This window comes from Penicillium alfredii, assembly GCF_028826965.1.
Source record: "Penicillium alfredii strain IBT 34128 chromosome Unknown utg000001l_segment0_segment0, whole genome shotgun sequence".
NCBI classification, from domain to species: domain Eukaryota; kingdom Fungi; phylum Ascomycota; class Eurotiomycetes; order Eurotiales; family Aspergillaceae; genus Penicillium; species Penicillium alfredii.
Genome location: NW_026622698.1, coordinates 3,270,339 through 3,287,596, shown reverse-complemented (window position 1 = coordinate 3,287,596; position 17,258 = coordinate 3,270,339). Strand labels below are relative to the sequence as shown.

Sequence of the window (17,258 nt, the reverse complement as noted above, 5' to 3'; positions counted from 1 at the left end):
CAGTGGGCGGGTTGGCACCAACGTGACATGGCTGCAGGCCAGGTCCGCTCAACAGGGTGCAGGGAGGCCATTTTTGGCGCCCATGCGGAGCGTCAAGAGTGGAGGGAGACTCGTGAAGGCAACTGAAACGGTCTGCGGGATCCGTGCGGGTGGAGCTGACTGGTGCGTGTTGGTTAGGTGGATGGGACGTGTCGGTATATCGAGATCACGTGTTACCAAATGACGGCCAGAAAAGGCGTCGAGTGACGCCGAAAATGGCAGCCATGTGGTAAGCCCAAACTGTTTAGTAGTAGATTTAGAGGAATATATAGGTCTAATACTTATTTTTTATTAATAAATAGAATTTAGTACTATCCTAGTATTAAATTTTATAACTAATTAGAATAGGCTCTACTAATATATACGAAGTTTATTAGATAATAAGAAATAGGTTAATAGGTTAATCTATAGGCTAACCCGTTAATCTAAATAATTAAGTAAAAGTAATACCCTAAGATTTTTTTTTATCCCTAAAAAATTTTAACCTAACTAACTAATATTATTATTTTATATAAATCTAGAAAAAATATTTAAAATAATTCTTTTATATAATTAAGACTATAATATATTTATATACTAATAAAGAAATATTAGATATTAGATTTATATCTATTTTATTGTTTCTAATATATATATTTTATTTATATAAAAAATAGTAGTACTACTATAGATTATAATATATATTTTTAGGTTTAGTATAAGAAAGGGTTAACTAATATCTTCTTTCGCCTATATCTATCTATTATAAAATATAATTCTTACCTTAAAATATTAAATTAATAAATTAATATATTATATATTCTAAATATATTATTACTATATAATATTCTTTTTATAAAGAATTATAATTATAAATTATATTAGAACAAAAACAGTATTTAATAATAGTATATTCTTAAAAAAGGTAAGTAAATTATCTATCCTAATTAAGAAATTTATACTAAAATAGGTCAAAAATAGGCTAACCCGTTAACCTGCGGGTTAACCTATAGGCGGGTCAGGATTTTATTAACCCAACCTATAGGTCGTGGGTTTGGGTTATAGGTCAAGATCTTTGACCCATAGGACGGGTCTATCCATGTCTAAGTAAGGTAAACAAAAACCCTATAAAAAGATATCGCGTTAATATATCTATATTATAATAATAAGATAAACGCGTTAGTTAAGGCTATCTAACCTTAAGAGAGGGGATAATTATAAAGGGTCTACTAAGATAGTAAGATATAAGATTATTCCTAATTAACGGAAGGGGTAAATCAGGTAATATCACATGATCTTAAAGGAAGTTAGAACTCGCTACTTAATCTACTCTATAGTAGAATAATCACAATACACAACAGAAACCTAGTTATTTATATTATCGATAATATATAGAGATATGAAGATATTATATAATAAATTAATACTCTCGTATCTAGCTAGCAAGATAAGATTTAGTATTAACAATAATAAAGATATACTATTTCTCCTACTCCTTCCCCTTGTTTCTTTACTTAATCGATAGTTTTTATACCCTGCCAAGTATATTCTTTACAGAGAATCCATATAAAATACTAGAAAAATATTCTAGCAAAATAGATATACTATTAGAAATCTATCGAAAATTAAGTAGATTAGAATATCTCCGATTTATTACAAACCGCTAACTGGTTACGGTAAGTAAGGTCCTTAAAGGTGATATTTCTCTTAGAATACTACGAGCCTCAAGTATGATCCGTAACTGTACTAACGCCGCGCGGGGCCTTAGGTAGACTCGGGTCTCTAGGATATATATAAGGTATAATAGTTAGGGCGCCGATTAAGTTAGTTATTTAGGGATCAGAGATCACTAAGTAAGCTCCTAAGATCGTTAAGGTTTTTAGCTTTATAGTCGAACTATAAATTAATACTTAAATAATAATAATACGATTAATTATAAAGACTAGATATATTATAATAAATAAGTATTCTTATATATCCGTTAGTCGTATACTATAGTACTGGTTCTAGTATATAATATATAGTATATCTATAGTCCTTTTTATATACTATCCTATATACTATATTATATAACCCTTTATAGCTTAGTTCCTTCTTTTTATAGGGCTGATTAGCGTTACTTCTTCTGTCTATACCGTATTAACGTTTAGTTATAACGAGGTTCGTAATATTATCCCCTCTTCTTAGGTTTTTATCTCTAAGAATATAAAAAGGCTATTTCCCCTTTTTTCTTTTAGTATTTCCTCTTCTTTCCTAGTATATAATATCTTTTTACTATATCTCCGAAACGTGATAAATACGTTAATAACTAATATTCATCTATTAGGATTAAGAGGACTGGTTATCTTATTAATTCCTTTTATAATTTCTGTTTTCTTCGCGGAAAGGTATATATTATAAGTTTATTAGCTCGAAGTAAAAAATATTCGGCTTATATATTTTATAGTTATAAATATAAAAAGTAGTTTTATAACGATAAAGAGTAGGATAATATATAACGTAACGAGTAAAAGATTATAGCCAACCTTAAAATTACTTAAAAATAATTTCTTTAATATTTATAGTAAATAAATAAGATATTAGCGAAGATTTTTTACCTTTAAAAGTATTAAAAATTTCTTAAGGATTATAGTAGTTAGATATTAGATCATAATTAATTAGTATTAGATCTTTTTAACTCCGAGGATCCTCTTTCTATTACTAAATTATATAATTTCGATCGGCTAGCTAAATAGTAGGAAATCTAGTAACTCGTAGCTACGTTAAACGACGCTAATTTAATAAAGATAATAGCTTCTTTTAATTAAGCGCCTTTATCTTTTTAGGGCGATACTAGTATCGGCGCTTCTTTTATTATCGCTATTAGAGCATTTTCTTCGCCGTAAGATAGCACTATTTAACTATCTAATAGTAGCTCTTTAAATATATAATAGGTTTCTATATATTTTCTAAGATAAGATACCCTTTTTATTTTATAAGAAATTATTATTAACTATCGTATTAGCGGTTATCTATAATTATCTTAACTTTATATTCGTCTTTAGTTTCTTCTTTAATCTCTATATTAATAGTAAGTTTAGCGTTTTTTAGTATAGGTTTAATTAATAAGATATAAAATATTAGATAAGTTCTTTTTATATTTTCTAGTAGTCTTAGATAGTAGTTAACTAGTCCTATCTTTTCTTTAATCGTAAATAGCCCTAGTTTCTTATAGTTAAGTTTATCGCTTAGTCGTTTAGTTCTAATATTTTATCGTAAGAGGTAGATCTTTTTCTCCTTTTTTAAGTTAGGGCTATCCCGATAGCGTTGATTGTAGTATATTCTTATATATAGGTTTAGGAATTTAATATCTTAAACTATTTATATATAAAGTTATTTAACTCCGGTAGCTAATAATCGCGTTAATTCTACTATATTATATTTATTCCGTGGTTCTCCGATTAACTTAGGATTATATTTATAGTTTACGAAGAATAGTGTTTCTTTCGTGGTTATATATATTACGTTATTATATATAAATTATATAATTAGTAGTAATCCTACCTAATTATCCTATTAATAGTTTATATAGTATCTTAGGTATTATTCTAATATTTAGTTAATTTATTCGGTCTATCTATTCGTTTATAGATAATATATAATAAAGAGTCTATATTTAATATCTATTTAATCCGCGAATAATTGCTATATATTAGATATAAATAATTTATCTTAGTCTAAAGTAATTTTATCTAGTATTCCGTGGTTAGTAAAAATATAACGAAATAATATATTCGCTATACGATTCGCGTCGATATTCTCTATTATTATAATTAATATATATATTTTATAAATTAATCGACTATAACTATAATTATATTATATTCTTCTGATTTAGGTAGTTTTGTGATAAAGTCTATAGTTATCTATTCCTATAATTATATTAGTATACTTAGAACTTATATTTCTTTTTAAAGAAATTATTTTAGTATTTTATCTCGTTAATATATATTATAGTTTTTAATATAGTTCTTTATTTTTCGGTATATATTTAGAAAGTAATAGTTATAAGAGATCTATTCTATGGTTTTCTCGATTCCTAGATATCTATATATAGGTAAGTTATGATATTTTAGAATAATTTCTTTTAATAGTAGTTATAGAATATAGATTAGTCTATAAATAAGGACGAGTCTTTTATTGTTTATAGTACTATATTAATTAGTAACTAGGATTTTCTATATAGATTCGTCTTCGATAGTGGCTCTATAAATCTATTTAAGCTAATTATTATTTTCTAGTTCGTTTATCGCGGAGAGTATCTATCGATTATATATAATTTCTCTTTATTCGTTAATTATTAAGATAGTAGGTTCTGTTTCTTTAATTCCTAACTCGTAATCTAGTTATCGGCTAAATACATCGGCGATTATATTTTTAGTTTTTTTATAATATATAATCCTAAAATTATACTATAAAAGAGTTTTAGCCTATCTAATTTATCGTTAAATAAGTTTCTTTATTATTATAAAAAATATTAGATTATAATAGTCTATTCTAAGTATTATAATATATTTCGCTCTTTCTAGATATACTTTTTAGACTTAAAATACTAATATAATAGCTAGTAGTTCCTTATTATAAATATTATAGTTAAGCTCTACTAGAATTATTTTCTTAGATTAAAACGTAACTAGTTATAGTATATTTTCTTTATTAGGTTAGAGTAGCTATACTTCTAATATATAATCTAATACGTTAGTTTCTAAAATATATAGTTATTCGTAGTTAAAGACTTTTATAATCCTATCCTTAGTATATAGGTTTTTGAGTTTCTAGAATATTTCTTTTACTATATTATCTTAATTAAATATTTCTTCTTTTTTAGTAAATTAGTAGAGTCTAGCTATATATTTTAAATATTATAGTATAAGCTTTTAATAGTAATTATATAATCTAAGGAAGCTTTAGATATCTTTAGTATCTTATAGTATAAGCTAATCGATAATAGCCTTAATCTTTTCTTTCTTTATCTCTAATCCACGTAGATTAATAGTATATTCTAGGAACGTTATTTCTTAGATATAGAATTTATATTTTTTTAGTTTTAATATAATTTTAGCTTCTCTAAGTTTTTATAGTATTTTTCTATTATACTCTATATATTTAGTCTTTATTTTAGAGAATACTAAAATATTATCTAAATAAGCTATTACGAAAGTATTAAGGTATTCTTCTAATATACTAAAGATAAAACGCTAGAATAATATTAATATATTAATAAGTTTAAAAGATATAATAATATACTTAAAATATCCGAATTTAATTCGGAATACTATTTTCTATTTATAGTCTTCTTTAATCCGTAGATAATTATAGGCGTTTATAATATCGTATTTCGTGAAGTAATTAGCGTTTTAGATCTAATCCTAGATCTTACTAATTAATAATAATAGATATTAATCTTTAATAGTAATTAAATTTAGTTATTAATAATCTATATAAAATTAAAGTAATCTATCCTTTTTTAGTATCTTAGATTCTTTCTACGAGAGCTAATAGATCGGTATAAATTTAGGTTCTTTTCTTTCTTAAATATTAATTTCGTGATTAAATAAATTATATATAGATAATATTCTTTCTATTAGTAATATAAATATATTCTAGTACTCTTAGTATTTATTAGGTATTAGTATTTCTTCTTTTACCGCGATAGTATAGAGGGATCTTAATTTATATTTAATTATAATATAGTCTTCTAATTCGTTATTAGTTATATCTAGTTATTATTCGATTATTATAATAATATTAATATCTATTATCTTATATTATACCTTATCTCTAGGCTAAATACTTCTCGTAAGTCTTATTTTATAAGAGTCTTAAAGGCTATCTACCTCTTTAAGGCTAGGTCTCTTTTACTGCTATTATATAAGTCCGGTCTATATCTTATTTATTTATTAATATCTATATCTATTAAAGATAATTATTTTTTTATCTAGTTAATCGCTAGATTATATTATTATAGCTATAGGATTCCTAATATAACGTTATATTCTCTAAGATTAATAATATTAAAGCTAATAATTTTAAAGTAGTTTCCTAAGATTATAGAGAGTCGACCTATTTTATAAATAATTCTTAGTCTTAGCCTTTTTTTATTAAGGCTAATAATAGATAAGATATTTTTTTTATTTCTCTAAATATTTTTTTATTAATAATATTATAGGTTTATAAAATTTCCTAAAGCCTTTAAATTAATTATTACTTATATATCCTTATATATAATATTAACTATAACTTTTATATAGGCTTCTTATTAAATAGCTATAAACTATTATAGATTCTTTAGTTTCTTGTTTCTTTATTAGATATCTACGAATTTAGGTTTTTATTATAGTAGGTTTTCTTAATATAATAATTATAGTTTAATCTTATAATTTAATTTTCTTTATCGATAGATTATATAATTATAATCGTAATATCCTAGAACTATATAGATATTATATATAGTCTTAATAAGAATATTATAGATATTTATATAGATATATAGATTTATTCTAGAATTGCTCTTTTTAAACTAGTTTATCTTAGAGATCTTTTATCTTATTATTTAAGGTTTTGTAAATTTACTTAGATATAAATATAGTCTATTTATAGAGTAGCTTCTAAACTCTATTAGGTTTTAGTAAATCTTTATTATTTTTAGGGGATTTTATAAATATTTCTAGATAAATTATTATTTTTACTATTTAGAGCTTAGATAAAGTTTCTTAAATCTCTAGTATTCCTAAGGTTTTAATTAGTATCCTTAGATTCCCTATATTCTATTTTTAGGAGTCACTCTATTTATTCTAGGAGTTAATAATATTCTAAAGGCTATATTAGATCTATTCTTAACTCTTAATATATTTCTAATTAATTTTTAGGAATTACTCTATTTCTAACTATAATATTAGTAGTTTACTACTATCTATAATTATCGGTCTTATCTATTTTTACTTTTTTATTACAGGGAGCTATTAGATTTGTTTCTCGGCTTTTATAGTATTAATAATATTATATACTCCTTTATTAAGCCTTTTATTTATTATTTATATCTAATATAGCTTATCGTTATATTTTTTATATTCTTTTAATTAGTATCCTAGTTTTCTGTAGTTAAAATATAGATTATTTTTTTTATATTAATATTACTCCTTCTCTAGAAGCCTTACTATATCGAGTTCTATTAGTTATAGACTATATAGATTATTAGAGCGTGGTTATTATATTTATTAAGATTAGATTTATTAATAAGATAGGTAGCTATTACTTTATCTTTATCCCTCTATCTCTTATTTCTATATTTATTTATTATAGAATTAGTTATTAATATAAACCGCGAAATCGATAAATATATCTATAGTATTAAAGTCTCTATATCTTATAATCTTATCCTTAATATAGGATTAAAGCGTAATTATCTTATCTAAATATCGCTATTTATTATATAAATTTAGCTATATAGGCTAACGCGGATCTTATCTATCGGAGTTATCTAAGTTTTTATTTAGCTATTTTCTTTATATCGATATCGCCGAATATTTTCTTAAAATAGTTTTTAAAATTATTATAACCGCTGAAGATATTTTATATAATATTTAACTATTCTAAGCTATTTTTTTTATAGTATTCTCGGATATATAGTTCGAGCTAATCCTATATTTATTCTTATAGATAGGTTAATATAAAGATAACTTTACTCGTTTTAATAATTAATTAATATCTATTAATATTAAGATATATATTTATTTACGTAAGGAATCCTTATAATTTAGAGCGAGTTCTATTAAAGTTTTCTATTTTAGATAGCTATAGTACTATTAGTAATAGAGCTTAGAGTTAGATATTAGTTTACTAGACTAAATTGTGAAGGTTCTTAATTTTGTTATTATATTTTTATTCGAATATAGTAAATTAGCTAATAAAGGTACTAATTTATCTTTCTAATTCCTTAATTCTCTTTTTGTCTTTATCTTCTGATTCTAGGTTAAATTAATATATCTAGGTTTTCGGAGGTATAGGTTTAATTACCTTACCTTTATAGTTATTACTATATAAAGATATAATAATTTATTATTTTATAGTTTTAACTAATAGAGTAATTAATATATTACAAACCGCTAAATAGTTATAATAAATAAGGTCTTTAAAGATAATACTTCTCTTAGAATACTATAAGCCTAAAATATAATCCGTAACTATACTAACGCTACGCGGGGCTTTAGATAGATTTAGGTCTCTAGGGTACTTATAAAATATAATAGTTACGGCGCTAATTAAGTTAGTTACTTAGGGATTAGAGATTACTAAATAAGCTCCTAAGATCGTTAAGGTTTTTAGCTTTATAGTTGAACTATAAACTAGTACTTAAATAATAATAATACGATTAATTATAAAGACTAGATATATTATAGTAAACGAGTATCTTTATATATCTATTAGTTATATACTATAGTACTAGTTCTAATATATAGTATATAGTATATCTATAGTCCCCTCTATATACCGTCCTATATACTATATCACGTGACCCTTCGTGGCTTAGTTCCTTCTTCCTGTAGGGCCGATTGGCGTTGCTTCTTCCGTCCGTGCCGCACTAACGCCTAGTTGGGACGAGGTTCGTAACACAATTTTACTCTATATTTAGTATATATAGGCCTTAGGCATCCTAAATATATAGTGATCATATACCTTCTATTACTAATCTATTAACTTTACCCCCTAATAAAAAAAAAGCGACGCCTAGTATATCTCGCTCCCGGTATAGCTACCGGTATACCGCCCCTAAATCAACGCCGGTAATCTATCATACTACCCTATTTAACCCCCGGAACGCCTCTCTCCCGGTATACGCTCCCGGTATAGCCCCGGGTATATCATGATATCAAGGAAGAAGGGTTCATATCTCTACCAATATAGACCCTCAAGACCTTATCCCTATATCAAAATCATCCTCTCGGTCTAGAGAATCAATATCTTCTATTAAAACCTATTTATATTTATATTAATCTACGGTATTATTAATCTACTATATTACTAATCTACTATATAAAAATAGCAATAAAAATAGCAATAAAAATTAAAAAAAGGTAGAAAACTAATCTATACTAGACCCGACTCTCTGCCGGTAGACCCTTGCTAGTAATAGAATAAACCTTCCGATGAAACTCCCAAAATACCTAAGCCCCTAGGGTTACCTCGGTATCAATAATACCCCACTTCTATTTTAAGAGGTGATTGGCCATTCGGGCAGGACTTGTATCGTCGGGGATCCCTAGATCCTACTATACCTTACTAACCTCGCTAGCGAATAGGCCTTGCTCCTCCTAGATAAGGCGAAAAAAGGCAACTAATAGGCCCTGGGCCAGGTAACGATTATTGACCTTATTTAGCTGATATACCTTGGTAGGGAGAAAACAGGTAAAACAACAACTATCATCCCTAAAATCAAGCCATTTTCTGATAAAATTGGTTCGTTCTTGGTAAGTGGTATATTCGCTCTATCGGATAGTCGAGTGGGTGCGCCAGTCGGAATCGGAATCGGGGCAATTTGGACGAAATCCAAAGGCGAATGCTATATAAAAATAGAATAGATTAGTATATAATATATATATATCAAAATAGAGAATAGATATATATAGTATATATATACTATATATACTATATATAGAATAGAATATCGACTTACCTCTTTGCTGAATGAAATGAATCAGGCAAATACCCTGATCAAGCCAAAAACCAATCATATTGAGGAACTCTTGGTAGTTCGATTGGGTAATTCGCTGATATTGCCTAGCGGTTCGACTCTTCTCACTCATGTCCTTTTCCCTTTTAATGCAAAGCTCACATGCTAAATCAGGTGATTCGCAGGCATTCATCACACGATTGTTGAAGTGCTTATGCAGAACCCGTCTTCGAGATACTTACAATGGTGAAAAAGGCGAGGCGTCGATATAGGAGAGAGAGTTGCAAAGGTTTTTTTTAGGTACATCCAAAAATAAAAATATATAAAATAAAATTCATACATATACCAAACCTCATATCCTCAATGACGCTGGAGGCCAAGGAAATTCCCCCCAAGGCTTGCCATTAGTCTCCCGGGCCAGGTCTGTCAAACTCTTCCACGTCCATAAGTCTCCATTGGGATTCACGAGCGTATTGTCATTGCCAAGAGCCCCAGCACTATGGCTCATCTTATTCTCCCCCATCAAAAACCGTAGATACGGCGCTGGATCCCACGACGCCTTGGCCGTGACCTCCTCTTTATATTCCTCAAGGGGAGTTTCAGAAACATCAATCTGCCCAGCCCCGCCATCTCTCATAATCTCGGCGATCTCCAGGAAACTGCACGTATCACCACCAACATGCACGGTATCGGGTATCTCATCCCTAGCCAGCGTAGCCAGCGACGCAACCACCCTCCCCACGTCTTCAAGCGCGGTAAACGAGATGGGCGATCGAGCTGACCCAACGCTCTCGTATCGCCCGTTCTTAGTATCAAAGCCGAACCACGGCCCGATACTATCCTCGATGAAGAGCCCGCAAAACACGCGACAGATCTTCGTGTCGGGAATCAATTTCTGCGCAAGAGCATAATGCTTTTTCTTTGTGTCCCATTCGAGATGCAGGAAGTCGTGGACATAGTGGTCCACGCCGAATTCAGAGGGGAAGTAGACTTGGACGCCGGTGTGTGGGAGGGCCTGGAGCAGCTTCTCCTTGAATGAATGACCCGAGGGGCCGACGGTGTTTACGAGAATCTGGACTCCGCTGAGGGCTTCGACGAGGTTGTTCTCGTCGTACTTTCGTGCGGTGTACTTCCCGCTGGTTTTTAATGAGTCTGGAGAAGATTCATTGCGGGAGAGGATGATGACATCAGAGAATTGGTTGTTAAAACGAGGGGAGAGAAAAGCAGATGCGACGTAGCGTCCGAGGTGGCCGGTAGCGCCGGCAATAGCCACAACTGGTCCAGACATGGAGGTCTTTTTTTTTAATTCTTTATTTTGTACAGGATGCCGAAGGGACTTTCCGCGATATAAGTAACCAAGTCTTCCTTGAATTGATTATCAATAGATAACTGGACCAATGGTCGATCTGATTATTAAACAGCCCGGAATCAGTCCGCTGCAAGTAGCCCACTTTTGACTATATTAGACATTTTGATTGGCTCGAATGCAAGTTTGTCCTCATTGCAAAATACCCAAACACTCTGCTTAACCAATCATTGCATATAATGTGGAGCTTAGTGGGTGTTTGCATTCTTTTAGGGATTTGCATGCATTGGCTACGGCAAGAGTATATAATATGTAGATCGAAGCAGGCCTACCTAATATCATCCCATCAAGTGAACTAATTTGAAACCTGACGGAGATCTGCATCCTAATTTACCAGGGCTACGTCAATGGCTGAAATCCCCTGTTCCTCCCGACTCGAAAGAGTCCTTCGATACCTCCTTCAGCACCAGAATCAACCAGCAACACATCCAGAATGCCAATGCACCCATCACCAACACAGCAGTCCAGACTGGATCTTCAACGAAGATACGTGGTCCCAACTCGAAATCCTCCGTCGACTACTCTGCCAACGACCAGCACTCCCAGAATTCCCCGCCGACATTCTAGAAGACATCGAAGCAGTCCTCACCTACCGGAATAGCCACAATCTCCTCACATCAACCAAACAAATCACCCCCCGCATCACCATCCAAAGCAAAAGCTCAACCGTCAACTCTATCAGAATATCTTGCTGGAAGGGCGACATCACCACATTAACCGATATAACCGCCATCGTCAACGCAGCAAACTCCCAACTCGAGGGCTGTTTTCGCCCCAAGCATCGCTGCATCGATAACGTGATCCACTCCGTCGCAGGACCACGACTCCGGCAGGCTTGTCACGATCTTATCCAGGTGCAGGGGTACTCCGAGCCCGTCGGTTCTGTCAAAATCACGCCTGGCTTCCTCCTGCCGGCCGAGTACATCTTGCACACCGTCGGCCCGCAGCTGTATCAGAACGTCAAGCCGCAGGCGCACCAGCAGGCGCAGCTCGCGTCGTGCTACCAGGCTTGTCTTGATGCCGCGGAGGAGTTACCCCCGCTCGATGATGGCAGGAAGGTTGTTGCCTTTTGCTGTATCTCGACTGGCCTGTTTGCGTTTCCGTCGGATATGGCATCAAAGATTGCTGTGAATGCCGTAGTAGACTGGTGCGCGAGACATCCCCGGACAAATATAACGGATATCATCTTCGATACCTTTCTAGACAAGGATTGGGGTTTGTATCAAGATATCTTGTCCAAGTTGCACAGCTCTTCTGAGATAGACATCGAGATCATGGACTCGGATTATACCTATACCCAAAAAGCACTGCATCAACCATCCACCCTCTCTCCCTCCCTCCTCAAAGCCCGTACCTGGCTCCGCCAAGCGCACACCCTCATCATCTCCGCCGGCGCAGGCCTCTCCGCCGCAACAGGGCTGGACTATACGTCCCACTCCCTCTTCGCAACCCACTTCCCCGCCTTCTTGTCCAAAAATCTCCGCACCCTCTACGACGTCTTCGGCTACAATGACTGGGACAGCCCCGCCCAGAAATGGGGCTACTTCCTTACGCACCTCGACATGGTGGCGCGGTGGCCTGAGACGCAGTGCGAAGTGTATCGCATGCTCCGCGCGCTGGTGTCCCGCTTCGAGGGGGAGCGATGGTTCGTGCGCACGAGTAATGCGGATGGATTCTTTGTGAAGAATGGTTTTGATCCGGAGAGGTTGTCGACGCCGCAGGGCGGGTATCGGTACTTGCAGTGTGTGACTAAGTGTAGGCCTGGTGCGGTTGTTGAGTCGGCGCCGTTGGTTGAGCGCGCGGTGGAGGTTGTGCACCCGGTGAGTCAGGTGCTTCTGGATGAGGAGTTGGTGCCGAAGTGTGAGTTTTGTGGGGGGGACATGACGCTTTGTGTTAGGGGGGGTCTGTACTTTGATGAGACGCCGTTTCGGGAGGGGGAGAGGAAGTGGGAGCTGTTTTGGGAGGGTTTGGAGAGTGAGGGTGGAAAGGATGGACATGCTAGTTCTGGCTCGGTGGTTATTCTGGAGTTGGGTGTTGGATTGAATACCCCTGCTGTGCTGCGATGGCCGAATGAAGATTTGGTTGCTGAGTCGGAGAGTCGACGGTTTCGGCTGATTCGTGTTGGGATGGAGGCTTCGGGCTGTGTGCCATGGGAGTTGGAAGAAGATGATCTCGCCGTGGGTATTTCGGGGGATATAAAGGCAGCTTTGGATGTCTTGATATCGGGAGCATTCGAGAAATGCTACACGTTCTAGCTTTTCCAGGCGAATGTGACGAGAAGCTGCTTCGACACTTCTCTGGGGCACTTATAAAGCATCCTTAAGTTTGCTTTGGTACGGAAGCAACTTTTGAATATCTATACCAGATAAGGTGGTTAGGACATCAGTCGCTCTCAGAATTACTTCAAAGTGGGACATTTTGAACGACCCAGGCAGGCTGGAAAGATGGAGGACGCAGAATAGGCGGGTTACTTGTACTAGGGGATGACTCATCTCCGCAGTATTCATAGGGCTCTACAAGCTGGGATCCTGCACGAGACCCCTGTCCTCCTAACATATTTTCAAAAAATATACCAGGAGGACAGGGGTCTCGTGCGGGATTTATGCGTTTAGCTAAGAATAAAGGCCAATAACAGTACTCAACTGTACCCTTAGTTCTAACTCGCGTCTGTTAAAAAGGCATATTACAATAGGTATACAAGTAGTTGCACGGTGCAGCCTTAGATCTTATTCATTTGTAAAGCTAGACTTGGAGGTTCTAGAACCTTGAGTCCTGCAGCCAAAGTTGGCATCATATAGTACCTTTACTGCTCCTGAGGCATCCCCTTTACTGTATTAGAGGAAACAGAATCTAGCTGTTGAATAAGAAATCTGTTGAACAAAGCTCTATCTCTTCACACCATATTCCAATCATAGAGATTATGCGAGTCTGGTTTCCGATAACCTTTAGCAGACACTCGAGATCATCGGAAAACTACAAGCGGGAGTAGACGTCATGAACACGCGATCTTAGACACCTGGTCAATGCAGGTCTGTCGACTGATAAGAATCTATATACTCTGGAGCACTAAGCAAAGGGTTGGAAGCTACCAGCGTATGAGATGAGATCCACGCTGTTATATGTATCTTTGGATATTATTGATCTGTAAATCTTTGATGTAGGTCTTCGGTCCATAGATAATCAGAATCATTGCGCAGCACCTAATTCTTCTATATTTGGCTGTTAACGAATAATAACTGACATAGAAAGGATAGAATTCATTATATGCTTAGTTATATATAGTTTCGCCGGTTAGAAGTCACTTCTCGTATCTTATATCTTTTACTAAACCCTGTCTAAGGCCGAGCCCAGGATAGGGCACAACAAAATGTCTAGGGTGGCTGTAAATTCACTAAATAGGACAGTTTGTTAACTAAGCCTCTGATATTGGTTATAGATTGTTCTCTAAACTATATTATAACTAGGCTGGCTAAGGAAACGAGTATGACCTTCGGATAGTTAGCCGATATATCAAAATACTAAGTTATAAAAGATAATTTTAGAATAGCGGTATAGTTAAGTGATCCCGCGAGTGTTTTTATCGTAGCAGAGAGAATCCCGTCGTCTATCGTAGTATTATCCTAGTCTTGGCTTACTCGTAGAGCCTAATAGACGTCTAGACTTAACCTAGTATCTTTACTAAATTATCCTTAGGGAATTCCTTTCTAATAGGATATAGCACTAATCCTAAGTTTTAACAATATCGTTAAGGCTAATTCGGCCGGGCTATAAAGAAATAGGATCGGGATTGGTTGAGCCTCTGTATATAAGAATTAATAGCTATTATTAAAGAGACTTCTTACTTACTATTGTTTAATATGATTATTTCTGAAATTATAAGTAAGCTGTGGTTACTCTAAAAAAGAAGAATAAACGTAAAACTACTAGAGAAGCTTCTTTTATAAATCTTTATATAACGATATGTTTCTAAATTTTATTAAAAGCTGTTTAGTGTAGTATCTCACCGTGATCTTGTTAATTTTGTTATAGCTTATCTCCTTTTCTCTTTAAGCAACGATGCCTTAAGCGATGATGACTTTTCTTTTTAGGGCGGGGGCGAATGACTAAGTGCCTACGAGGATTCGAGTGTAGCTATTCTAGATATAACGAGTATATATTCGCCCACTAAACCCGCCGCCGTATATAGATTGGATCGTCCTAGCTCTACGCGCGAATGCAAAAATACTAAGTAAATAGCAACGATTTATAGGTGAGTTTATCTTTAAGCCGTAGTTGATCGATATTGTCTTCTTACTCGTATAGTCTCGACTATAAATAGGCTGCGAAGAGCCATCTTCGTGCTCAAGGAATACCTCAGCGAAGATACTAGTGCTTCCCGTAGTACCTCTAAATATTCGTCTCCCTGTTAGGGGCCAGACTATTGATTTAGACGCGAGGAGCATTAATTCCCGGAATAGCAGAATCTACTTTTAAAAACAATACAATTACTATAACGCTAGAGAGGGTTTAGATAATTCAGTATTAAGTCCTACTAAATCGCGCTCTACTTTCTCACGTTTTATCCTAACAATATTTCTATAGCCAACTATTTTAGATATCGCTCTACTCACTTAGGTAGAAAGATTTCAGGATTTTATAGGGTTAATATATAGTCACAACATAGTTAGTAGTCTAGATATATTATTGTTTGTCGAGTATTATAATAGAGGTTACGGCGTCATTCGTTGTGGATCGTGGATTGATAGATAACCGAGGTATATACAAGACCACTTCTGGTTACGTATAAAGATCTATCGAGCGAAAGAATTAGTACATTAGGACTTGCTGTGGGAAATAAAGCAAATCATAAAAGAGAACATGTTTCGTATTATATGGCCAGTGAAAAGTAGGAAGGAAAAAAGGGCAACGAAATAACCCTCCGTTTTGGTTCCCGAGCAGTTGACCTTTGATTAACGTGGCCTAAAGTTAAGAAAGGAATAGCTGTGCGGTTCGGAATATCAAGAGATTAGCTCCCTAAGCTTCACAAGGGGTGCTCTGTAGGCAATTCAACTGCGCTAATTGTAATTAGATTTACTTTATATAGGACCGACTCTAGACTGACTCTATTCTATGTATATAAAGACCTAGCTATATATAAGTCCTAGATAATTAGGATCAAAGCATTGAAGAAGAAATAGACTCTATACAAACGCGGAATATATCTACTTAATTTTCGTCTCAAAACTCTTCTAAGAGATACTCGTTATACCTAGTAAAACTACGGCAACGACTTACGCGATAACTAGTATTTATAATCGCACGACTAATAACCTTAGCTAGGACAACCTCCGTTATATCCCACAATCATCTATCATAACCTCATTCAGTTCACAAAGGCACCTACTTCCAGTGGCCCGTATTACGCTACAGCAACTATAGAGATAAGGTCGTCTTATACCGAAGGACTTTCAAATCAAATTTATGCAGTGGGGCGTATCTTGAAGAGTAAAGGACAGAGTAAGAGCAAAGAAGTTGGCAATAGATAACTAACATGCAAAGCGTAGCTAAAGCCATTTTTTCATCAACTATCTACTTTGTTGCGAAATATAAAGCCATCACGCTCTGCAGCTCAATCAAAGATTTGAGAACTTCAAAAGACAACTGCACTTGAAAGCCAGCCATCCATTGCCTTCTCTGATATTTATTAGTCGGCCTTGCTAATGCCAGACACACAATTCTAGTTTGTATTTAGCGTTTTGGTAAGAAGATTCTCCTCCAAGCTTTATACACATTCTAATTTGTGAAGACTATACGAATCTATTGCATCAAACACCAATCCAACCTAAATTAAATCTGCACCTATACTACATAATAAAGCCAGAACTTCTGAGAACCCTTTGCAGTCGCGTTTTCTCCTTGAATTTAAATAGAAATAAAGCGTCTGCTACCTATACTGGAGATCTCTCATCTGCAGCCTATTTGTAATACTGCTCTTCGGCGTAGTGTTCCTCCTGGTCGTAGTCACTACTATGAATCTCGAAGTTCAGACACAATCCTCCAGCTGTACATTGTTGAAGTGTGCCGTCCTTATTGTAACTAGTATCGCACGTTTCTGCGAGGGACCAGTCCTGTAGTTATCTCGATATTTGCGATCTCTAAGGAATAATCGACCGGCACGACTATGAC

General features: G+C 34.0%; 2 protein-coding genes across 2 annotated transcripts; one reads left to right on the top strand and one right to left on the bottom strand.

The window, feature by feature from the left end:
* Positions 1 to 10,079: 10,079 nt before the first annotated feature.
* On the bottom strand, positions 10,080 to 11,015 carry NUU61_001277 (isoflavone reductase family protein; the record flags this gene model as incomplete). Its single annotated transcript, XM_056651859.1, has 1 exon — positions 10,080 to 11,015. The coding sequence occupies one exon, from the start codon at positions 11,013 to 11,015 to the stop codon at positions 10,080 to 10,082; it is 936 nt and encodes a 311-aa protein (XP_056516709.1).
* A 425-nt stretch (positions 11,016 to 11,440) lies between these two features.
* NUU61_001276 (uncharacterized protein) lies at positions 11,441 to 13,348 on the top strand (the record flags this gene model as incomplete). The annotated part of the gene is made up of 1 exon (XM_056651858.1): positions 11,441 to 13,348. One exon carries the CDS (start codon positions 11,441 to 11,443, stop codon positions 13,346 to 13,348), a length of 1,908 nt encoding a protein of 635 aa, XP_056516708.1.
* Between the last annotated feature and the right edge of the window lie 3,910 nt (positions 13,349 to 17,258).